This window comes from Mugil cephalus, chromosome 1 (assembly GCF_022458985.1).
Source record: "Mugil cephalus isolate CIBA_MC_2020 chromosome 1, CIBA_Mcephalus_1.1, whole genome shotgun sequence".
NCBI lineage: Eukaryota > Metazoa > Chordata > Actinopteri > Mugiliformes > Mugilidae > Mugil > Mugil cephalus.
This window is the reverse complement of record NC_061770.1, coordinates 1,718,458-1,744,120: the sequence shown is the minus strand read 5'-3', so window position 1 is coordinate 1,744,120 and position 25,663 is coordinate 1,718,458. Positions and strand designations below refer to the sequence as shown.

General features: G+C 41.5%; 1 protein-coding gene across 10 annotated transcripts in view; it reads left to right on the top strand.

The window, feature by feature from the left end:
• agrn (agrin) overlaps positions 1-21,758 on the top strand; it is a 238,124-nt gene extending 216,366 nt beyond the window's left edge. For 4 of the 10 annotated variants that reach the window (XM_047599697.1, XM_047599681.1, XM_047599742.1 and 1 more), the window contains 12 exons: positions 1,671-1,761; positions 2,083-2,247; positions 2,429-2,540; positions 4,133-4,144; positions 5,923-6,039; positions 8,092-8,275; positions 9,102-9,189; positions 10,096-10,119; positions 11,854-11,886; positions 13,700-13,924; positions 15,261-15,364; positions 18,892-21,758. In XM_047599697.1, the coding sequence (XP_047455653.1) occupies positions 1,671-1,761; positions 2,083-2,247; positions 2,429-2,540; positions 4,133-4,144; positions 5,923-6,039; positions 8,092-8,275; positions 9,102-9,189; positions 10,096-10,119; positions 11,854-11,886; positions 13,700-13,924; positions 15,261-15,364; positions 18,892-19,052 (1,316 nt within the window). In that variant the 3' untranslated portion in view covers positions 19,053-21,758. The remainder of the gene's footprint in view (positions 1-1,670; positions 1,762-2,082; positions 2,248-2,428; positions 2,541-4,132; positions 4,145-5,922; positions 6,040-8,091; positions 8,276-9,101; positions 9,190-10,095; positions 10,120-11,853; positions 11,887-13,699; positions 13,925-15,260; positions 15,365-18,891) is intronic. The other 6 variants (XM_047599750.1, XM_047599722.1, XM_047599758.1 and 3 more) reach the window with 4 other exon arrangements.
• The last annotated feature ends 3,905 nt before the right edge of the window (positions 21,759-25,663 follow it).

The following is a 25,663-nucleotide window of genomic DNA, read 5'->3' as shown; positions in this document are numbered from 1 at the left end:
CCCATGGTGATTAATGGAAGCGTCAGTCAGCCAAAGTGTCAGCCCCAGACAGGAGCTCAGAGATAAAGCAGCATCCAGACGGACGTCCCCTTTGAGCGCTGCACTGAGAACAGTTAAAAAGGCGGATAGCTTAGAGGCCACTCGTCAGGGGCCTAAAGGTGAATTAGCCATCATATGAAGCGTCTGTATCTGGGTGTGTGTGCATATTCAGCTGAGCTGTGGTTTTCATTTCAATTCAGCCAGGGCTCGTCAGCCCTGCTCGCTGCTATAATATTCTCAGTCAAGGACTTTTCTCAAGGGTGTTCCAGTAGTATTGAATGGCTTACTTTCCTCTGTGCTTTTACCCTGTGATAGTGTAAATCATTACAATTTAGCGATGAAAGCAGGATCTCTCGGACTCAGACACTGAAAAAGTAAAAAAGAACTGCAAGTGGGAGATTGAGCTTCAATGATGTTATACATTTAGCAACTTAGCGACAATGAGTCAGCGAATCAGTCATGTTGAAACATAAATGTGCCTCCCAAAGAGACTGATTAGTTGTGGATGGGGCGGGAAGTTTTTAAGGGGCAAAAGTGCATTTTAGGTGCAACTTAAGTAACAGTACTTTAATATCAACTAAATTTCCAAAGACCTTACATTCAACTTAAGCAATGCAGCAACAGCTATATATGCGTTACTCCTGATATGTTTCTGAGTTTTGAGAAAAATGTAGCCCTAAAAAGTTCAACTTGACTAACTTTCTTTGGTCTTCAAGCTTGGTTTCCCCAAACGTCATGCAGCTCTTCCTGGTCACGCAGCTCATTCCAGTCCTTTGACCTCTACTGAGTTATTGATCATGCTGCTCCCCCTTCAAGCTATGGGTGAAAATAATAACAGCTGTCCACAGTGCTCCATAAGAACCCACAGTCTGAGAAGAGAGTTCACTTTGGTGCACGTTTCTTTGTCGCGTGCTCAGTGCGCAAGACTATTTTCCCTCTCCTCCATGGTGCGTGCCATCATCATTAGCAGTCTTCTGCACAATAGCTAATTAGCTTTCTCATCTCCGTCTGCCTTCTCCATACTGACTCGACTCAGCTAATCCCAGCCAATTACGAATAAAAGCTTTCTTGCTGGCTACATAGATAGGTGTGTGTGTTAGTTTGTGTGTGTGCTCGTCTGTAGCATATGCCTCTGAACGATGGTAGTTTTTGCAAACAGCCCAATAAACACATACCCGCGGGTGACACTTGAATGATTTTTAATGTCAAGCTACTTGTTAGAAGGATGGCACGGTGCCTGTCCTAATCACTCCAGACAGCCGGAAACGGGACAGCCAGATGTAGAATCCGTCGCAAAGACATGAATTTGTGGGGAAAAAAAGGACTGCCAAACTACAATGGCTGCATTATTTCATAGGTCCCGGCTGTGGTGTTAAACTCTGCATTTCTCCAAAGGTTCTTTGTTATATAGTGGCGGGCTGTGTAATCAGACTGACATAAGGGTTTTTGTATGTTTTTTTGTTTGAATTTCTGTCAAAAGAAAGTCTTAATCCCAAATGCTATAAAAACTCAAATTCATCTCTTTTCATAATGCTGACAGTCCCCTCAACGATATACCGACTATCCCTGAATTTCAATTCTGTCATCAACAAAAAACCTGAGGCTGAATAAGGTCTCTCTTTCTTTTCCAGTGACTCAAAGGAGTGGGGCTTACATGCCACTGTTCAACAAAGACTCGTACCTGGAGCTGAAGGGGCTCTACCTCTACGGGCATGATCTGCGGTAAGTCCTAAGACATCACATGTGTCCCACACTGTGATGTCTTATACTATAGAACCGTGTATGTCATGTAATTTACAAAGGCGGAGCTTGTTCTGCGCCTAAGGCAGAATTTACTTCTTTAAGTCTGAAATAAGTAAGCCTTTAAGTAAGGGTTGCACAAACATCTAGGCGTAAGCAAGTTGAATATATAGTATCACTACATACATTTTATATAGAAAGAGCTCCAGCAGACATCAAGGCAACCTCTATCTTGTATGTATAGTAGCATATAGTGTCAGTGGTTCCATGTATTTATTGGTTTTGCTTGTGCTACCTCTGCAGTCAGAAACTCAGCATGTCAGTGGTCCTCATGGCCAATGACTCCAATGGTCTCATCTTCTACAACGGCCAAAAATCTGACGGAAAAGGGGACTTCATCTCCCTGTCCCTGAATGAAGGAATCCTGGAGTTCCGCTACGACCTGGGAAAGGGACCAGCTACCATCAGGTCAGCAAGATTTACGTTCAAAGAGGGAGAAAATAAATTGAAATTAAAATAAATGTAAAATAAGTTTTACATGGAGGCTGTAGAGTATAGAAACACTGGGGTGCTATATTGCCATAAAGATTACATTTGATCGTGCCACGGCAAAACACAGTAACACAAAATGTCTGTTTGTGTGATTCAGGAGTAAAGAACCAATCCAGTTAAATGTGTGGAACACTATCGACCTGGAGCGCTCCAACCGCAAAGGAGAGATCACGGTGAACAAGAAGGACGCTGTCCGAGGAGAGTCACCAGTAAGAAACAACAAGCTGACAGTCTGCTGCTCATGGTTATCTTGCTTTTGGCCCTTTGCTATGCTTAGCCTTGCTCCTGCCTGAACATACTCATCTGCGTGCTCGTATCTCATCAGCGCCACAACTGAAGGCTTTGGTGCTCCTATTTGCAGTTGTAAAGGTAGTCCAAGTTGCCGCTTCATGCACAATTGAATCTTTGCTGAGGTTTTTCAAACACGGTGTGGTTTTGCCAGCTTGTTTTATTGAAAATATGCCGCTATCTCCAGACATCTGTCAAGGTAAAAAGGAGAGCTCCAGATGTAGAGGGCCAGTCTGACAAGCTGTCTAAATTTTGTATTTCCTCTTTTTTTTCCCTTTTTTTTTCACCTCTCAACTTTTCAGCTGGCTGACTTAGAGAAATCTAAAGCAACCTTTACTGCTAGTGTACAGTCAATTTCATGAATGCAGGTGTGTGGGGAGGTGGAGGCAGATAAAGGAGCTCCAGATAAAGTAGCTCCAGCTAGAGGAGCATAATGAAACTCTTGCATCCAGCACTTAGGGCAGTAAAGCAGGTACATGCCTCTAAATGAAGGTGATCTAATACTTTGATAAGTCTGTAAGTCATCCAATTATAATAAACAGTGCAATTTTGAATATGAACATGCACTGTCAACTCCATCATCTTCCTCTAAGACGCAACACTTTTTCCCCCTCCATGCTGGGTCCTTCCCCCGCTGCCTCCCAACAACCGTATGATAATTGTGTTTTACTCCAGCAACAGAGGCAGAAAATCTTGTTAGAGGAAGAGAGCCAAGGAGTGAGTGAAGATGGAAGGGGGTTGGGAGGACGCTAGGGATAAGTCGAGACTAGCTATGGAGCTCAATGCAGACACCCTGTCCAGTGTGGCTCTCAGCTAATTCTCTCCTGTGTTGGATTCAAGAACTCAAAGGGAGTTAGAGAAAAGCGTATGTACATGGATATCAAAGGTGGTCACACAAATGAGCATATACAGGGATACACATTGTATGCAGGGAGTGATCGCCGTATCAAAGACGGCTCAGGCTGCCACCGTAATGGAGCACAAACTTTTAAAGGCATGGATAGGAGAAATAGAGATCTACTTCACCTCTTAGTGAATGGCAGCAGTCTGTAAATGAGTTTGGGTTAAGTGGCACTATTCACAGTCTCTCATCCATGAAGTCTTTTTCTTTTCATCTTTTCTTAATGGCACCATCTGCCTCATGCATGGCCTTCTCAGTCTTGCTGTCTTATTTGCATTCACTCTCTTAGATGTTAACACACACTTGCACAGCTTTGTGGTTGTATGTTTATATTGAGCGTATTATGCGGTGGCGCATCCTTCACATTACTTATATTCTTATTTAATGTGCTTGTCTCCCATGTCTGTTGCTGTTTTTAATGCTCTTAGAGATGTGTACAGTATGTGTGTGTGTGTGCGTCCGTACACAACGTTATGTGAGAGTGTGTGTTTTGGGAGCCTTTGCTCTAGCGCTGCATGCCTCCTTGTGCACATACACTTACTAGTCTCCCCCTAATAACTCTCTTCCTCCCTATTTTCTTTCCTTCTCTATGATGTGCTGTCTGGAAATAAGAAATCACGCAAGGTAATGAGACAAGTCCTAGTCACACCTTAGCCCGTATTTCATTTGAGCCGTTCACTACGTCCTCTCACCCCCATCTCTCCATGCAACAACACCACTGGAAAAAAAAAATCTACTTCTGCAGAGCTGCGGGCAGCTTTAAAGGTGCCAGTTCTGTAGAAAAACTTTGCCATTTCATACACGCACACACAGCACTGAAGGAGAGATGCTCTTAAAGAACACGGTTTGGCTTTCACCTCGGTCCATCTGCTGTGGGGGCGGAAGGAGGTGGGAAGGTGGGAAGTAAGAGGGAAAAGAGGCAGTCATCTTTGTGACGGCCATTGTTTTTTGCAACAAAGAAACGTCTTCATTAGCTTGGCGTAGGCGGGATAAAGACGCCGGTGCCGCGTGCCTGTCGGAAAAGTGAGGGTGAGGACGAGGGAGGCGAGGAGGATGTATACCGTAGAAGATGACGAGGTGCGAAGCCAAGCTGGGCTGTTCTTTTGTCATCCACTCTGTCTTCTCCTGCACACACGAAAAATCCTCCATAATATCATGAAGCTGCTCGTGAAGCCTTTCACCCACTCACTCACCCATAACGACACACACAAGACTCACTGAACATCAGTGTCCTCTTTCACCAGGTGCAGACCAGTACCTGGCAAAAACAGTTCAACCATTTCATTGCATGAAGTTTCACTTTAGCGCCTCTCCTTACACACTCTAGATAGTGAGTGTTGAATTTCCAGAGTTACACATTATGGAGATGTAACATCTCAATCAAGATGACAATGACAAACCGGGGGAGTTGTGTCAGAGAGCGTCCTGCAGAGTTAGTCAGTGTCACAGAACAGTAACGAGGTCTGAGGTGGCCAACTTTACCCGATACTTGGTAACAACCTTTGGCAAACCCCACAAAAACCAGCCACAACTTCGTCCAGCAACTCTGGAAAAGGTCTGTCTGTGTTGGAAGCAGCTCAAGGTGCAGTGACATAGGCCAAGCACCACTGCCTCCTGCACTCCAAGTCCCTTCCTAAAGAAAAACCAAGCCGATGCCAGTTTGCCTGCACAAAGCCTGTTTATTTGGCCTCTTCCGTCATTTTTCCAGCAATTAACTCCACTTTACCCCTCTGGCGATTACTGCCCTATATAAAATAAAGATCATTAATTCCTTCCTTCTGAAGTGGGCCGGCTCTTCCAAGCAAAAAAGGAAGCGGCACCTTGCTAAAGCAAAGCAATTGTCCCAAAGGTTTGGTGGAAAGAATTGAATTTCATAGTCATCCGCCGCGCAAATGAATTGCAATTAATGTGTCTCCACACTCAACTGTTTGAAAGGTCGGTGCTTATAATCAGCCATTCATTAGAGATGTCTGTAAAGAACCGTCCATATCTCAAGTCCAGCCTGCTCCTGATTTCCCTTTGTAGTCTCTTTTTATGTGGCACAGATAGAGGATAATTGACCACTCTCTCTGTGAGATGGAGAAATCAATTACTTTCTAATGTATCAAGTGTATTGGTGTGGAAGAAAGACAAAAAAGAGCAGTAAAGTCTCTGCCTAACCCTTTTTTATGTGAAAATCTATACGTCCATGACATGTCTACAAATGTGGTATATGCTTTTTAATCTTACTCTTAATGTCTCCTGACATAAACACATAACTCCATAAAAACCATGAACCGTTATGTCCTAAACAGAATACCACGGAGAAAAATTAGAGATGGGTTAAGATTCCATTTTTATCTGTGGAAGTTTGCAATGCTATGGCTCACCAGCTTCATCTTGTTTGTGTCCCGTCTCTTTAGTCTACACACATAGATCTTAACCTGAAGGAGTCTCTCTTTGTTGGCGGAGCTCCGGATTACAGCCGACTGGCGAGAGCTGCTGCACTGACTGAAGGCTTCAAGGGAACAATCCAATCGGTAAATGTTAAATTGCGAGAGAATTTCTTGTCATTTTGTGTCATTTGTTCTGCTTGTTCTGTATTTTTGCGTTATTTTAATGACTCGGGGGCCCTTGCTTGTAACGAAGCATACCATAGCAGAGTCCAGTGATAAGTTATTAGCTGTCCAGCTGTCATACTACAGAGCCTCATATTAGTAATTTTCCATTATAAACTCTCACTGTGACGGGCAGTGGCTCTGCTCATTTGGATTAGCATGCACTAATAATAGAATACACATTTTGAAGTCCCTCCATTTTGCTATTCAAAGATCTTTTCCTGACAGCTTTCCAGTTTATTTTTTTTCTCTCCACTTTTCAGCAAAAGGCTCATCTCTGAGGGCCAAAAATAACTCCGTAGAACAAAGACAGGATGTTACTGTTTGTGCAAACTTGTCATTAGTTCTCCTTTGCAAACTTTCCCTTGACAGTTTCAAGCAAATCAAAAGCTAAATGTGGCGTTTGCCTTACTTGGCCTGTAGGGAATTGTTAATTATGAGGAAGGCAGTAGGTATTCTCGCTCTGATGTACTGTTTAACGTGAATGTGCTATCAGCAGCTATTTTTCCCGCCTGATGACATTGCGAGTATCATCTTTAGAGGAACTTGTTTAACAGAATCTACAGCATCACTGGAGTTGTTCTTAAGATGTGTTGCAGTAATTAGGTGTACTGATCATTCGGGGGTAAAACCCAGCCCTTTGAATAAGAGTGGTAACAAATAATAATCCTCATGTGTTTTCCTAAGGGGAGAAACATCTAATCAGACAAGAAATGTGATTAAAAGGAGATAATAAACATAAAATCAAGGCAGGAATTATACTGTAAAGTAACCTCTGAAAGAAAGATCACACACTGTAAATACTAAGAGGGTTGTGAAAATAGAAATGATTATATTGATTTTCAGCTGAATCACGCAGGGAGGATGCAACAGTATATCTTGTGGCTTAAAATGAGATATTCTTAATGAGCTGTGAGGATCTTTGCCCCTGTAATGCTGGTATTGCTAGAACATTTGGTAGACAGAGTATTTACAACGCATTCAACCAATCAGATAAATAACCGTTGAATAGAACTTCTCCTACAGGTTAATGCAGTTCTTAGAGGTTCTCAAATGGCTGTCAAGCTAATAATAAGTGATTGGGTGAGATAAAAAATAACATAAAGACAAAAGAGATCAAATTATGACACAAACAAATCTACTCTGGAAAAATGTAGTTATAAGTTAAAAAAAAAAAAATTAATTATTAGATCAATTATATCTATGTGTTGTTAATCAACATCAGTACAAAAGTAATTACTTATTGGGAATCGGTTATTGTGACTCAGGGCCTGTTCAGACCTTGCATTATGATCCAATCTGGGCAATCCAATCACATAAAAGACAGGTGTGAACACCTCCAGGATGCACTGAAATTGCATTGGAGAGATCTCTGATCACATTTGGAGGTGGTCTGTGTTGCGTGTGTCCTCATTACTTTGGTAGTGTGAACGCAATGTATCCTAAGTCACATTAAAGAACTCCTATACTCAACAGGGGAGTTTTACCTCATTCATTCTGTTAAAAACATTATAAATGATAGCCTAAAACAGAAAAAGCACCTTAAGTAATGTTTGTCCATTAGTAATGAGAGCCTTTGAAGTTGTAGTTGTTCACTAATTAAATAATACAAACATCAACCTAAGTAAGAACGTACAAATGAAAGTATTAAATGTGTGTACAAGAGCAGCCATGTGTGGTTAAATTACGCATTTCCTCATTCTTCATTTTACCAATGTCTTTATTCACACTCATTACGGGAGATTGCAGTGCCTATGAAAACTCCCAGGGTTGGAGGTATAACTATATATCATAATATAAGACTTTTGTTCAGGTCCAACTAACGTCAAGGTGGAGTTCAATAAATAATAACTTAATATGTGTGCCAAAGTCATGATAAACACACATAAAACAGCTCTGTTCTCAGTTCTGGAGCAGCAGTAGAGACCCATTAACCATAAGTTCTCCTTTTAACCATTTGTTCCCTGCTTCCAGATCATTCTGATGGGCACGCCCATCCTCAAAGAGGAGAATGCCTTACACTCCATGAACATAGCCATGTTTGAGGACCACCCATGTTCCTACAACCCCTGCCACAACGGAGGCAGCTGCAACCCTGAGCTGGGCACCTACAAGTGTGCTTGCCCCAATGGTTTCTCTGGCTTGCAGTGTCTGAACAGTGAGTATCGCTGCCATTTTCTTTGTCCGTTCTAACAGGGACATCACATTTGCCGTAATCCCAGTGCAAGTCAATGAACCACAGAAAAATGTCAGCACTTCAGTCCTCCTACCCCAATTATAAGGATCAGTGTGATTGGTTTTTGTGTAAGCCAGGGACTAAGAACACTGGGTTAAGATCACCTTATCCTGGCAGCCTGCAGTTGCAGCAAATCACTCTAACTGTACAAATTATTCCATTTTCTCATCCAAGATTATCTGGTTTTAAAAGGACACATAGGATTCTGGCTGCTTTAAAAGCGTAGCATGCCTCATGTAACACAGCTTGTTCTTGGCTCGCCTCAATAGGAGGTTCATCATGAGCCTCAGTTTTTTTTGATTTTTTTCTGCCTTTATGTCCATTGAGTTCAGCTTGTGCAAGTTAATAATGACAATATTAATAGCGTGACGTCCCTTTTATGTGCCGACATTATGTATTGTTTTCAAACTAATCTGGCAGTTATGAAAATTGTGAAATGTGCTAACTGAATATTCATGAGACGAAATAGTTGCACATCCCTTTCATCATCTTCGTCTTATGCTGCCAGACATAGACTCACTCAGGTCCGATCGGTATTACGCACTCAGTCACTGCTTTCCCCATTAACCTTGTGCACGTGGCCCGCTGTCCCTTTCACGTTAATTAAAACTATGAGCGCGCCGCCACTCCCTTCTACCCCCATTTGCTCACACTCCATTGCCTTCAGCTCTGATAACTGAGCCCTTATTCTTATTGATTGGTGTGATCTCATCTTCTGAACAATCCTCCCCACCCTTTTCCTTCGCAGCCGTCCACGAGAAATCTGCTGGAGAGACCGAGGCCATCGCCTTTAATGGGAGGACCTTCATTGAGTACCACAACGGCGTTACAAAGAGGTAAGGAGGAGGGCAAGTGGAACATTGTCATCCGATGGGCTTCATCCACCATCTCCACTGTATTAACTATTAGCCAAATAACCCCTGTGTCTATCCATCTCCTCCTCTGGTAAGCTCTGATGACAGTGTGTTGATATGATCAGGCTCCAGGGTGAACTAGGTGATTGGCTAATAGCCCCCCATAGCAGTTCTGCTTCTCTTTTGACTAGATTTCATTAATTAGCGAAACAGTTAACAATCACAGTGTTGCCCTGAGCAAACTCAGTTCACTCTGTGGTCTATGGCCTCGCACACACACACACACTGAACAGTAAGCACACCCACGATTCAACTTTTTGTCCCGTTTTAACCCGTGGAGGGCCACTTTTCATCAGATTGGCATGTATGTATGTGTTACTTTTCAATTTTAACATCCCGCTGAAGGATAAAAAACTGATGACATAATTGTAAAATGGTTTCTGGAGGTGCTGTTTTAAAAAAAAAAAAAAAGGGAGGGGGGGGGACAAAAAAAGGAAACAAATCCTCTTCTTTTAGACTCCTGATGAGACATTTACACTCCTCCATCCATCTAGCAGACTGGCACCTCCAGGTTGGCATGAACGTGTTTACATGATGAACCTGAAGAGGCATCGAGCATACGGCTCTATATTTGCGACTCACAGCCCTTCACGCAAACACTCAGAGGTGTGAAAACCACAGCCCGGGGATCACCACGCACACAGCTCACACTCACACTCATGAAACAACTGGCTGGAGAATTCTGCGAAATACTTGTGTGTCATTACGTGTGTCTTTACTGTTTGTCCACTATGTGTCCTGTCCTTCAGTGTGACCTCCCTCACCGTCGTACGCACACGTCTTTGTCTCATATAAATGTCCTTCACTGTCTTTCCTTTTTCAATCAAGCCAACTGACCAATGAGATCCCAGAGTAAGTAAGACTTTAAGACCGGGCATTTGCCCAGTGTCAAATCAAGCCCAACTAACAGCAGCAACAGATAATCCATTTTTGATAGTTAACCCAACAGAAAAGATTCAAGTACATTCAGTTTCCCCTCTTAATTTCCACTCAGAAATCATCTTTACCGTTAAAGTCAAATTTCACGTTCAAGCTCCACATCCATAATTTCATTTGACAGGTTTCATTATTTTAAACACATTTTGCAGTGTCATTAGAGCCTCTTTTCTGTTACCCAGTGCAAAGCGAAGCATGAATGCGTGCATGATAAGCATTGTGCTCAAGCCTCAGAGAAAATGAATTGCTGTTCTAGGAATGTGCAATATTTTATGCATGGTTGTAACTCGTTCATAAACAAAATAGATTGCCATGCACTTTACACTGAATGGCATTAAGTGTTGTGTGGGAAATGGATGAGACCCCTCTACAACTGCAAGAGGGGGGTGCGCTAAACACCCCTTAACCTATTTCGTGGTGCCTGTGGAGTTTCTGCTCTGGAAAACCCTTGGCCATGACTTAGTTATTAAGGGTTTTTCTTCCCGCTCATTAGCTCGGTAAGTAACCTCTTTTTAAAGTCCTACGAAGCGATGAAGCAGAATTCAGCTCAAATTAAGCCGACTGGATTCAGCCCTGAGTCCCAGTCCATGCCAGGGCTGCTGTCGTTTCGTTTTTGTCAGATCTCTAACTGTAATAGTGAATAATTACAGAGTTGGTTGTACAGAAAGGCTGTGACATGTTAATCACAGATTTGTCTCCCTTTGTAGATTAGACCTCCAGTTGAGATCTCTCTGCAGTGTTTAGCCATGGGCATCAATCTCCCTTAGCAGGAGGGGACAGTGGTCCTTGGAGCCAGACTGTCAGAAGTTTAACGGATGTCACATTTACTAAGAGCCACAATGAACGTGAATCTAAGCAAATCAGACTCTTGATGCAGCACTCTAAATGTGCGCCGATCAATTCTGCATGATTTGATTTTGTAAAGGAAATTAATACATTTCCTGAGAGGCCATTAAGTGCTGGTGAGGCCAAAATGCCAAGCTCCCACCTTGGGTTAATGCTTGTGTTACTATATAGAGCAGCCTCCCATCGGCCCTCTTTTACCTCTCTCCCCATATGTGAAAGCTCAGGTCAATCGCTCAAGTCCCATTATTTCACTGACAAATCATATTTGGTCGTGACTCTCAACTGATACGGCGGTTGACCCCATTTTTTGACAATTGCCCAATTTTTCTCATTCACCACTTTCCTCTCTAGACAGAAGGTAATTGCCGCCCCACTGTAGCGTGCAGAGCCATAAATATAAAGGAGTTGTTCAATAATTGTCGATGACTTAAAGCAGGCTTTGTGCTGGTGTGAACACTGACCATGAATGTACTTAATCTTGATGTTGTCTGGAAAAAAAAAAAAAAAAAAAAGCTTGATCCCAGGGCATTATGGTGCATTAGTCATCCACCTTGATCCGACCAATTCCCTTAAGAACCCCCTCTTATGGTTGGGGTGTTACCAAGGCTACACACTTCCTATGATCACACAACAGTTGTTATCGACTCTTGACAGGGTCGATATTGCAGTAGAGCAGATAAGTTATGCTTTTTTGCAACTCTAGGTCTAAGCTTAGACGTCCTCCCTCTCCTCCTTTCCCCTTTCCTCTTGTGGCCCCTTGCGCTTACACTGCATGCCGTTGACTCTCTCCCCTGCTCCCTTAAGTCCCGAGTCTCTGGAGAACCCTTCTGACCAGAGGTGAGTCTCTCAAAGCTTTCAAACTTTGGTACCGTCTGCTCATTCCTCCCCTCCTCTCTCCAGATAACTCCTCGACCTCTCACAGGGCTGAATCCTCCGTTGTTTTCATTATTGCAATAGAGTCACCAGTACGAATCTCAAACAGCCTCTGCATATGCTTCAATTCATTCTGAAATTCAGAGCACTGACAACAGCACAAAACTGGCTAAAGCTCCAACCTCTTTGCTGGAGCCATCCTCCCTTATGGGTTTTTGTTATTCTAACCATTAGTGCCACCTAGAGTTGGAACGGAGCTCCACATGCTGAGATGTCCTCTAAAGACTGGAATGCATATTAGGACGAGATAAAACCTCTCCATTTCCAACAGGAAACAGCATCACACCAGAAATCTGTGAAGTCAGTGGTGTATTAGATTTAGAACGCTGTATGCCGGCGTTGTTTTATTCATGATATATTCAGCACTTTTAATAACCTTGACCTTATCACTGACAAGCTGCTCCGATGGAGATTTATTGGGCCGCGTGAGCTCTTTGAGGGTTTGCCAGGAGAGGGTTCATTGAGCTGCATTTTGGATTTTTTTCTCTCTCTCCAGAGGAAAAAAAAATCTAATGCTCTGAAATCATAATTTATTTATTTTTTTGAATGTTGTCTTGTTTACCTCAGCACTTTTAATTAATCAAGATGGTTGAAGTTTCTGACCTAAGCATTTTTTTTTTTTCTCAAAATGAATTCAGGATTTTTTTATCCACTTCTTCTGCTGAGGTGAACCAGCATCATTGCTGCTGTCATCGTTGCCTTGCCCCAATGGGTAGAGATCAGCCTATTGCTTTTTTATCGTTGCACATTGTTTAATAGAAAAATCTCAGAAGAAATAAAAAAAACTGTCCTCCAGTTTAAGGAGAGGTGCTTTACTCAATTTCACTTTATCTCCTCCCATTTCCTGTCCCATTTGTACTGCCATGTGCTCCCGTTTGCTGTGCTAACTCTTTTGTTGTCTAGTCGCTTTTAATGTATCCAGCTCTTTGCCGCAGTTTTTTTTAACCAATGTCAGTGGTTCTTTGTCATACATGTCCTCACCTTGTCTTTGTCTTTGTGTTCAAATATCCTGTGAAGAAGGTATAAGTAGGGCAGATTTGCAGAGAATTGTACAGAAACTGGTTCCAGTTTGAGTGAAAACGGAAGGTGTGGTTGTGTGGACTCACAAAGAATGCTTGTAGATGTCTGTCTGCAGGGATGGATGTGCGATGGTGTTTGTGAGTGCACACACATACAGTCAAGGCAGATAGCTGTGTGGACTTTTCTCACACAGCGGTGACAGTGGCATGCAGTGCCTCTTAAGGATAGATGGAAGTCTCCTAGTCTCTGCATCCAAATCACCCCTGCAGCTGTAGCACTCAAGAGGCGGGAGATCAAACAGCTGCCTAAACAACACACACACAAAGCATGGCACAGAGCAACACAGGAAGCAGTGAGCTGCGGTGCGGTTCAGGCTCAGTAGGATGTAGGAAAGCTAATAGCAAAACAGCCTCCTGCTACTCCTAAACTCTGTCTGCATTCTGATTTTCCTTACAAATCACTTTAACTCTGTTAGTCGGCAGAGCCCACACTGCAAAGCTTCCTCCCTAAATGGTGAAGTAAACATAACCATATGTCATCCTTGAATGATGTACCTTTGAGACAATAACAGAGCTCCCTTGCTTCATTTACGCAACTACAAATGACACAGCCACCAATGAGCTACGCCAGGAAGATCAGAATTCCTTTTATAAAGCATTAGACCAAAAGCTAACTAATGTGTTTTCTGTTGTCCTAGTGAGAAGGCTCTGCTGGTGAACAAATTCGAGCTGAGCATTCGGACCGAGGCGACCCACGGCCTGGTGCTGTGGAGCGGGAAGGGTGTGGAGCGCTCAGACTACATTGCCCTGGCCATTGTGGATGGACACGTCCAAATGACGTACGACCTGGGCTCCAAGCCCGTCGTGCTGCGCTCCTCTGTGCGCGTCAACACTAACCGCTGGATACGCATCAAGGCCAGCAGGTAAGCAGGGAGATGGCAGGTAGCAGGGGATCAGCAGCAAAAGCTTTTACAGTTAAACCAGGATTAGATTAAATCCATATTGTATTAGTGTTGCTGCGTACTGTGTGATCTCTTGCATGAATCCTCTGCCACACGGTGATCCCTAACACCGAGATGACTGATTAGTTTCAGATTAAGCTTATTTTCATGCCTGGTCATGCATGAGTGTTGACGCATTACGCTTCAAATTGCTTCGACGTGGTAATGAATGTTAAAAAAAGAAGAACATGCTGCAACATCACAGCACGTTTTGGCATATTATTGAAATAAGAACACGCCGACAGGAAATAAGTGAATAAGACTAATTCAGAACAAGATGTATATTAATACACAGACTGTATACAGTGTATCCATCACGAGTGGTTTGAAGACACAACCATTAAATACACATTTGCAAGAGAAATGAAATGACTACGATTCGAATTAGATCAAATACGGGAGAAGAAATACAAAAAAAAATGACATCAAAACATGTGTAGTAAATGAACATGCCTTCCATTAGACACAGTAGTACAGGTATTAGATTAGTACATGAATAAATAATGAACAATCATTCCAAATCCATTCCAGAAAAACACAAAGCATTCAATTCGTTCTGTTGGACAGAGATGTCACAGTAATAGATTTCTTCATTAGAGCCAAATTAAGTTGCTGAACTTTGAAGATGACCCGTTCAGCAGCCTTGCTATGATTTCCGCTGTCTCGATGCTGCACGTTTGTCTCCCACATCACTGTAAATGGAAGGATGGCAGATAATTAGATTAGCTTCGTCACATGAGGCAAGGATAATCGATCCTCCAAAACGTGCTGCATCTATTTCGAACGGGGAATTGGACAAACCTCATCCCGAGCTTTTGAGGAGACCACATGAGTAGCCGGAAGATGGCACAGTCTGTATGCTGATGATGGTGTATATCACCACATGTGGCACACAGCTCACATAGTTACATAGCTGTGTGTGTTTGTGGCTTGCCTTTAATGATACTCGCTCTCTGTTGGAAACCCACTTTACTGGCTCAAAATTTTCCCCGTCTTCACAATTCTTAAGTGTGTGCTAATGTGCATTGCGGAGCCGCGTAGAATGAATGGTGCTCTAACTTCATCTGTTAGCTGGTAGACAGGCACATTTAGAACGCCGTTTGGCAAAGGCAGTTATGTGAGTGCTTAGTGTACTGGTGGTGGAGCAATGGAGTGTTGATGCTTCTGATTAAATGAAACTGCAATTTACCGCCATCCAGTGTGACACACATGTATCAGACTAACTTCCAGACGCATCTCTCGTTTTCTTTCTCCTCAGAGCACTTCGGGACGGCTCTCTTCAGGTCGGCAACGAGGCAGCAGTAACAGGGTCATCGCCTTTGGCAGCAACACAGCTGGACACAGACGGAGCGCTCTGGTTGGGTAGGTGCCCACACATGCAAAACAAAACATGTCATACAGATTTGAAAATTTGTCTATAAAATGTGCTTTTTGATTGTACCCGATGGTAGAGGGCTGCCAAAAAAAGAGCAATGAAGTCAGTGGCATTGTACAGGATAAGCAAAGTCTACGGCAGGGTAAAAATCTGTGGTTTGGGCCAAAGAAATTCAATTCTATTCAGGCATTGAATTGAGAAATGAAAGGCTATTAGAGTAGCTGCAAAGTTGTCTGCTCTCCTGTATTGAAGATGACCAAAGTCTGCCCCTTTATCTACCTGGATTTCTATCTGGTCTGAACTTGGCTCAAAGAAATCATTTTCGAACCCACATGGCACGGCTGGATTGAACATTCAGAGGGAACAACATTGAAGACAGGCAGCGCAATAAAGTCAGGATGTTCTTTAAAATGCGCAGCGCACAGAGCAGAGAACAGGCAGGCTTGAGTGGAGGAGCAGCCTGAGTGACATTTAAGAGACTCGCCGCGCATAGAGGTGCACTCGTGTACTCCGCTATACAAACACACACACACACACACACACACACACACACACACACACACACACACACACACTCTTGGTGAGGCAGCACGGTGGAACAGGTGCTGAGCGAGCCCCGCAGCAAGAATATATAATCCACTCACAGCCCTCCCATCGAGAGCCCTTCTCCTTTTTAAATCCCCTTTTCACTGTTCATCATTAATTCATCTGTAACTCGCATGAAATTAGCCCTGTCGACTCCTGATTCGGAGGCACGCAATCCGATTAATGGGGGCAGGGACAGGGGATGTAAAGAGCTAGACGGGGATGTGAACTCTGAAGTCTGACAAAACAGGGAAGGGAAGGAGAGGTGTTGAATGTGAAGAGAAATATTTGCATTTGCATTACGATGAAGTGGAGAAGGAAAGAAGATGCTGGGGGATTCTGACAATGTAGATAACAGACAATGAGAGGGGAAGGCAGACAAAACCTAAGGTCAGGCTTTCTCCCGGAAAGAAACCCCAGGGAGTTTGGAATAAAGATATTTCAAACTGATTTCATGAGAAAGAGTCTAATTACTGCTTTGGAAGCGCTGGTTCAAAAGAGTAGCTCAAAACACCATCAAAAGGGCAAAGGAGTCAGCCACACAACCAGCCATTAGGTCATCAAGTCTCCACAAAGAGACTCTATGAGACTTTAAAGTTTGTAAAAAAAAAAAAAAAAAAATCAGTCTGATGCGAAACAGAAGAAAAGGAACAAATTATTCACAAAATGAATAATTTAAGCTGAATGTCTTTTTATACACAGGTCCTTGATATTTTATACTTCTGATCTGACTGGTAGAAAAGAAAACATTAGTAAGTCAACTTTCTACAACCTATCCAGAACATGCTGTCAAAGGTAGTCTATTACTATTACTATTTGACGAAAAGCAGTTAGTTAAATCGCCCATTTGTGAATTAAAGGTATCGGATCAGTCTTTTGAGACATACAAGAAAATAGAGATTTTATTTCCTGGGCTAGTTTGGAATAAATAAAGGAAGACCAGACAGTTAGCAGTGGGATATGAGAAGATGAAGAGAAGCGTATAGCCTATCGGAGGTCAAACTTTAAGAAGTCACAGTTCTGAATATACTCCCTGATGGACAGGTGTGTCTGGTGATATCGCAGCAGGGCGGTGTGCACTTTTCACCAGAGATGGAAACAAATAAAAAATAACGAGGACTCTGCACTCTGTCACCACTTTCATTTGAAGCACATTTTAATACAGCATTCTCTCTTGTCTGTCTCAGATTAGTTCTCTGTGACTGAGGAGGATCGTTCTGCTTTTGATCAGGGTGATTTGACAAATAAACTGACATTCTGTCTTGTCCATCAGCTAATGTCATCATATGAACATGAAAGGCTATTATACATTCCGACTAAACCAACAAATCTCTTTGATAGTTTGTACAAAACTTTTTCAGGGATAGGATGGCTTTGATGAGGTTTTCATAGGGCTGCATTTCACAGTGTTTGCTTAAAAAAAGCCCTTATCCAAATTCATTGCACAGAGCTAAGTACTTGTTAATACATATATGTATATGTGTGACTCTAATACAATACAACTAATACAACCAGTAGCCACAGAATTAAATTGACTTACATATATTGAATTCAGTCTGGTTGTTGGTTGCTGGTCATTTGAGAAAAGAACTCAGCAGAGACTTACCATCATGTGAGAACATGCAGCAGCCTCTTCCATGTTAGGTTTATTTTTCCATTTACAACCAGCACAAAATATATTATAATCATCTTATTAATTACACTCACTAAATCTGAACTTTGTTGCTAAGACTAAAAGTCACAAAAACTTAAAATAGGTTCTTCATTTATAGATACCTTGTTCAAATATGTCACCATTATGTTTGAATAACATTTATGAGAAAAGGTCCAGTTGTACATTAGTAGTATAATAGCCTACTGAGAAAATAGTCCATACATTAATTTAAAAATAATCAATAGATCAATCAATTAAAAACATTATCATTTCCTGCAAACCCAGATTTTAATATTAAGGTTTTATTATTAAATATAAACCCTGTCCCTGGTGTATGAGTATTTATGTTATGAGGCAGGTGGATTCTTATGAGGTTACCAGATCATGTCATGATCCATCAGTCAGACTTAAAGCAGTCAGCATCAGCTGCTGGCAGCTCAGTGTCTTAAAAGCTTGGTGACACTTTGTTCCTTTTACGAGATGGCAAGAACCATCTACTAACATGCTAACTACTTACTTTGCCACAGAGTTGTCATTGTGTTTGTCCTTCTACTCCTGCTACATCAGCTCTGTACGTTTCATTGAACTCACCGGTTGATAAATGTTGACAGACAGGTGGTTCACCCAATTGCCTGCCAAGTATTTTTCGAAAGTTGCTGCACATTTCCTCCTTGGACAACTTCTGAGAAGGCTTTGTGTGACAATCCATGTGCCTCGTTAGGTTTGGAGAGCATTTCTCTGCCAGTGAAGAAAGATGTTCTGTGGAGGTTAGAGAATCTGACAAATTAACCTGAGATCTGGCTTTGAATTGAAAAAACAGAACACCTGTCTTACAAGCTAGATGCGTGCGAGTTGTAAAGAATGACTTGAACAAAAATAGTTGAATGAAATGTATTCTCAAAGATCTCATTTCTGCTCTTTTTGGCACCACCTTTGGCAATAAATCATAACTGTAGGTGTGTTTTAGAAATTCCCTAACAGTGTTGCCGGTGTGTCATCATTATTCACTTGAATATTAGCTCTCCCTTCTGTCTCGTGCTGTTCAACATACTGTAAATATAATATACTGTAAATATAAGGACTTGCATATAATTTCATCATTAGGCCATTGACTCAATTGCAGTGTTACTACTTAATTTTTGCAACAGGTAGTGCCTTAACAGACACTTACTGAAGTAGAAATATTTGAGGTGGCACCTTTTAGCGTAGTATAGTATGGGTGTTTATGTTCTGCAGCTGATTCAGTCACACTAACCCCTGTCTGTGTCTCCTCAGGTGGTCTGGAGGAGCTGGCCGTGGCCCGCCGGTTGCCCAAGGCCTACAGCACTGGCTTTGTTGGCTGCATCAAGGACGTGGTGGTAGACGGCGTGGATCTCCACCTGGTGGAGGACGCCTTAAACAGCCCTCAAATCTTACACTGTTCCGCCGCCAAATAACATGGCAGAGACAAAATATTGCAAGGAAAAAAAAAAAAGCCCTCTCACCCGCTCCCTCCATAGCGCCCATGTCTCCTGCTGTAATTATTTTCTATTTTTGTATACTTTTCATCGCTTTTTATATGGAAAGAAAATGAATATGTTGTTTTAATTTTAGTTTTATATATTTTGCTTTTTTTTTTTTAATCTGCACCTCTGTTCACAATACACAGTTCCCTTTCCTTTCCCTTCAGCTTTCATCAAAACAAGGCACCTCTGTGAAAAAGAGATTTTATTCTGTTTTGTTGTTTTAAAACAAACGGCTACTTAAAAAAAAAAAAAAAATCAACCATGCTTTTTTTTTCCCGCGCTCATTACTTGAACGCAGAGGACCTCGCTCTGATGATCTCTGGTTAATGCCTTGTCTTGGTGCCATATCTATCGTCCACATTCCCCAAGCATGGCTTTTCAATCCTTGAATTTACATTCCCACATGAGAGCTACACACAGTGTGTATATACTGAAGCCGGTGTGTTCAGTTCTTTGATTCTACAGCCAGCTGGCATCTGCAGTCAAGGAACTCTGTATTCAGACCCGGTATTCAGTCCACTGTATTTTCCTAATGGGACTTTTCAGATATCAGTCAAGCTGCTACAGTGAGAAAGTACACAGTCAAAACCACTCAATCAACACCCCATCTCACAGCACCAAAAAAAAAAGAAAAAAAAACCTCTCCTCTCGATCTGAATCCCATCAGAGCCTTTAGTTTTGAAATATGACTCACTAACACTGCAACCTGACGTGATGGAGAGAAAGCGCTGTGTTCCACAATTACTCGCATTTCATTAGTCATAAAGTCAAGATATGAATCATAGACATGGATAAATGTTATAAATATAGAGTATATAAATAATACCTGAGACTGTGAATATGTAAGATGGGTTCTCATTTGAGAATTGTGCTTCTCATGTACTATTGTGCGTTCTGTTCTACAATCAGCTCATGAACTAACGATGACCACTATAAATGCATGCACTTCTGCAGTGTTGATTTGAATCTGGTTTTTGTTTTTTGTTTGTGTTTTACATTTCGTCCAGAAAATCTAATTTTGAAAAATGTCACTGTGTTGGGCTTTTCTTTGCATTGATTAATCAACGTTCCTCTTTGTCTCTTACTTCCACTGATGTGAGTTCAGAAACCACTGAGTTTGGAATTATATTTGAATTCATTCATTCCCTGTATCATTTTTTGTTTTGTTGTTTTGATCTTTTGTGTTTTATCCTGGGGTTAGTTTTGCAGGACCGTGAACGGTGCATAAGGGAAGAGTTGTTACCATTTCTGACCTTAAGGAGGTGCTAAAAGCAAAGACTGATGAAAAGGACAGACAAAAAGGAGGCAAGGAGAGATCCTGCCACAAGGAGGGCCACTACACTTGGAAATGTCCTCTCAAACAATAGTCAGTTGTCAACACAAACAAAAAAAAGCTTCAAAAAGCTCGGCCTGGGACTTAATTTCACATTTTCACCTGGGAGTGTTCCTGGACGAATCCTCGGCTGTTGAGTATAAGAGAGACTGTGTTGTTCTTGAGACCTTATGAAGCCATAACAGCCGCAAAAACTGGGGAAAGATACATAATCCTACAGTACTTGCAAATTAACATAGCAACACATGGGTTTGTATTATGAGTGCGAATTCTGTCACATTCAGTGAACTGTTGCAGCGTGGAGTCGTCTTTGCAATAAGCTGCGATGACTGACTTAAAGACACTTGTTTTGATATGAGAACCTTGGCAATATTATATGACTAAATCATGCCTGTTCGTGGTTGAATATAAAATGGTCTTGTACTCTTTTTTTGTTTTTCTTAAGTTCTTAATTATGTTACCCTCCTTAAATCATCAACCCACCTGTTTTTGTACAGCCCTGCAATTTTTGAGTGTAAATTTAGCAAATGTGTGATCTGTGGAGGTTTATGTTTTTAGTGATATACACTGGAGCCATGTCTGACTTGTCTGTTCACCCACACAATGATATACTTCTTACATGGGGAGTGATAGCCCTAAAGCTATAACTGTGTTGTGTGTAATCAAGCTTCAGGGTGTCGGCACCAGACCCGGGAACCCTTTTCTGGTGTTTTAACTTCCAGCACTCACTCTGTTAACTTCAGACTGGTCTTATTTTACCACACTGTTCTTTGAATCTGACCCATTCAGGTGGTAACAACTTAAAACAGGAGAGAATCCTGGATCTACTCAATAAAGACAATTGCAGTCTTTGGTTTATGTGGAAACTGAATTGCCTTAAAAACCGGTCACCTCGGCTGTAAGCAGGTGACTTCATTCATGTAACTATTTCCTTTCTTTAGCCAGTGTATTAGCCTCATCCCCATAATGTAAATGAGTAATTCATAATAGTAATAATAACTATATTAGTAATAATTCTCATACACTCAAAAAAAATTATCCCAGATGGCCTCTGCAAATGTCCCATCTGGCTTTTTACAAAAAAAAAAATCTATTTACTGTTTTTTGAATCTATTTTCTGTTCCTTATTTATGTCTACATGTGGATTACCCTCCATATCCGGCCTCTGTAAACTACTGTCTGACTGCGCAAACCTCGTCAAAGGGCAGTGCACCGAGTAAGAGTGGCATGACCTGAACATTACTAACTTTATGACCTTTGTCTTGTGTTCCTACCACCATGAAATAAAATGTCAACCAAATGGATCATATTCTCAGTTGTCTTCATTCCATATTGATATACAGTATTTCACATTTCGCTTCAGAAATCCTTCGCACAAATCTGCTGTCATATATGACCGACCCTACATAATCACTTTAAGTAATTGCACTTGTGTTTTTAAACAGATCCATGTGTGTCTCCAACTGTTATTAGTCAGTTGACGCAAAGGTAACTACCCGATGACTGGCCTGGTATCAATATGCACAGCTTGTAATTTTCCACAGGAACATCTCTGCAGACCCCCAGCAGCAGTAAATGCAAGTATTATCATATCATTTGGTCACTGGTTCATAGACTCATCCATCATTTCAACAGGCATGTCTTTAAATTAAAATCTTTGAGACAGTGCCTTTAATATGAGAGCATGGATGCTGTTATTTAGCATTTTAATCTCCAAACAACATCTAACCACTTCACCAAATTGTCATAGCTTGACTAAGAGGGGACAGCTGAGCCGTCTCCATGACAACTGTGTAAGACTATAGGATGCTGCTGAAAACTCAGACAAGTGGACCTTGTGTCAAGAATATTTTGCCAAATATTAACTACAAACAAGAACCTACAATATCTGTATCTTCTGTGTCCATGAGACAGTTCCAATACTGAAAGGAATACAAAATTTAATTTATGCATCAGTGGTGGTGCATTCATAGTTCAACAGGTTATGAAGGACTGTATGGAAGGGACATATATGCTATAGGCAGTTTTGAAGCTGCGGTAATTGAAAACGTGGCTGGAGCATCTTCTGATTAAAGTGCCACTCTTCTATTCATTGTTGGTTTCAGTTCTCTTGCACACGCTGACGCAATCACAAGTCAAGGTTTCTATCTGCTTCCTGTGTTAATGAGAGGTGTCTGCTCACTTTTGGATTGAAACGTCCGACACAAGCCACGTTTTCTCAAATCAAAAGCCATTTAAGCATCATCACACACATCCAAATACAGTGCTACTGGCTACAGTGGTTTTTAGTCCTCATAATTCTAATCAACTACAGCTGTGGTGCCATACTGCTAATTGAAAGCTGCTAATTCAAACAGGAAAAAAGAAAACTGCCACTTTATACATCATTCAACACATCCCAAATCTGTCTCAAGCATTTTCATTCAGCCATAGATTTAATGGGATTCATTTATTCTTTGCTAATGACAGAGAAGGACACTACATCTTGTGCTGTGCTAATTAAAACTTTATGAAATGGTGCAGCTGAAACAGTTTTGTCCAGTGAGGGATCCCACTGGAGCAAGATTGTTTTCAAGTTATTAAGTGTTAGTAGTCTGATTAAAGGGTTTTCCAGGATGTCCATACACAGAAAACAAGTAATTAAGTAGTGGAACACTTCTGGGAGCTTGAAGGATCAGATGAGACTGGCTTTTAAGAAAAGTTGCATAGGCAAGAGCTCTGAGGCAGCCCCAACATTATCAGATGTGTGTGTGTGTGTGTGTGTGTGTGTGTATGTGTGTGTGTGTGTGTGTGTGTGTGTGTGTGTGTGTGTGTGTGTGTGTGTGTGTGTGTGTGTGTTTAAGCACAGTTTGGGGAATGCAGTCTGTTGAAAGGTCAAAGTGGATTGATGAATTATGCAGCAAATTCTAGGTATTCTCAGTTCTACCAACCTGAGTCAAACAGCAACATCATCAGCGATGGAAGAAGCTGTTCTCAGAAAAAAAAAAAAAATCACTGAATCAGCCGCTTAAAAACATTCTCTAAAAATAAATAAATAAAAAACAGCAGAGTTACTCCCTTTAAATAAAAGGCCTTCATCCATAAGTTTCTCTCCCAGTGTTTTATGTCCACATGGTGATAAAAGTTCTTTCTCTCTGACAAAGCTCCAGCTGTTCAGTTGAATCTTTCTCAGTATAAGACTTCTTTGTTTGGCTTTGCCAATTTTATTTCCCGGCATTTTGGGCAAGCAGATTTTCAAGTCTCAAGGCAAAAAAGGGTCAAAGGCCAAAAGCCTGTAGAAGAAGGCACCTCAGGGTAGATGGGACATCCTGGTTTCCATACACATGGGGGAAACTAGGCTTTGTGTTCTTGATCCCCCACCCAAACTCAACAGGACATCAGTCTGCAGGGTGATAAAACATTTCAGTCCAGGAACTTTGTAATGCCCTTTCATCCCAACTTCACCACAGCCCAGACTACTCCTTTCACCCCTCTATTAACTTTTCATGTATATATATCCCGGCATCCATAGATTCTCATTCAGTCGTGTAAGGTATGAAAAACTTTATGTCTATCATCTAAATCACCCAACTCTCTACATAGCAGAGCAACTTACTTCCTAGTTGTCAGGTTGACACTTTCCCTAACAATCCCACAGAGCAAGCAGCCGCAACAGACCTTTACCTCACAGCAACAGCACTGAGGTCAAAGTAACTGTATGCAGTGGAACATCAATGGTCACAATTACATTTTTTTAGGTCAAGGCTATTTGTAATCCCCAACAAAAACACGCCTCCACTCTAAAACACAGCTTGATTGACCTTTCTCTCTAACACACACTGAAACCAAAGCCAATTTCTCCAACTTATCTACTAAAATACCTACCCGGAGGTGCAGCATTAAAAGTAATTTCTAATCACACTGTATGCTAACAGAAACTATACAAATGGCATCTCACCCCAATAAATGCTAATGGCTTTGTTTTCCAAGTCCCTCACTCCTGCATCAATCACATTTAGTTTTAAACACTAAACGTGCACTCAGAGTTATTCCAATATTCAGTTATTTCCCTCCGCCTTCATCAGTTTCCCCCCATGTATTGATCAGGCAGTAATGTCCTCCCATTGTACGACAGGATCCTTTTAACTGCTCACCAGACTGAAACAATAAACCCATGTGTTCGAACTCATCTCTGCAACCTGAAGCACACTGCATTTGATGAAGGGAAGAAAAATAAAACAAAAAAAAAAAAACAACATCTACTAGAAATTCCACAGAGAGGAGAAATTCCTACTCCATCATCTCAGTGTTTGTCTGCAGGCTGCAGGAGCACACTGGGTCAAACAGTGGAAAAGCAAATCCATACATGCGAGGCCTGAGGACTCACAGACAATTGCATAAGCCCATCCATCCCCGAGTAGATTAACCATCACTGATAAAGGCTGGTGACGTCAATGCTGCGCTGCCTCAGTGCTTGCTTTGCTTTTCTCTCCTGCATCACCATTCTCCAGAGCTGGGACGCTCCCATCAGTGGGTAGTGTAGCAGAAAAGGAGGTTTATGGATCAGCCTCATGTCTCCACAAGTCAAATACTATTGCAAACAAATAAATAGAAAAGTGAAGTCATTTTTATTTATTTTTTATACTACTATTTTATTACCCTGTAAGTTATACGTGTTTACAATATGTGTTTTTATTTTTATCTTGTAGGTTGGTCTACAGATTTACAGCCTACTGAGGAAGTAAAAAGCTATGTATCAACCTTAGTTAATTATTAGCAATTGCAAAAATAGGAAGCACAGCATCGTCAGTATACAAGACCACATGACCGTGGTCTACTTTAGCTCGTTAATGAATTACCAGTTACTAATTATTTATCAATCACTAATAGTCACCCTTATACAAGGTTACGAAGTTTTCGACATGAACCTGAACAAGCTGCGTGAAAAGGAACTTCTTAAACTACATCAAGTTTGATGTCAGCAGAGAACGCAAATCGACTTGTCTTCCAAAATAAAAGTGTGGCACACTTACATTTGACAAAATATTTTAACACACTTTACGGAACATGCTGCTGTTAACATTGGCATAGAGTTATAGAGAAATACAATTCAACAAGAGATTTCCAGCAAATTCGGAAAATATATGACTAAATGTTGTAAAACACACCAATAAAAGGATATTATGGTAAAACAGAAGACTTTTGTTTTGAAGGTAATAACCGGAAGCTG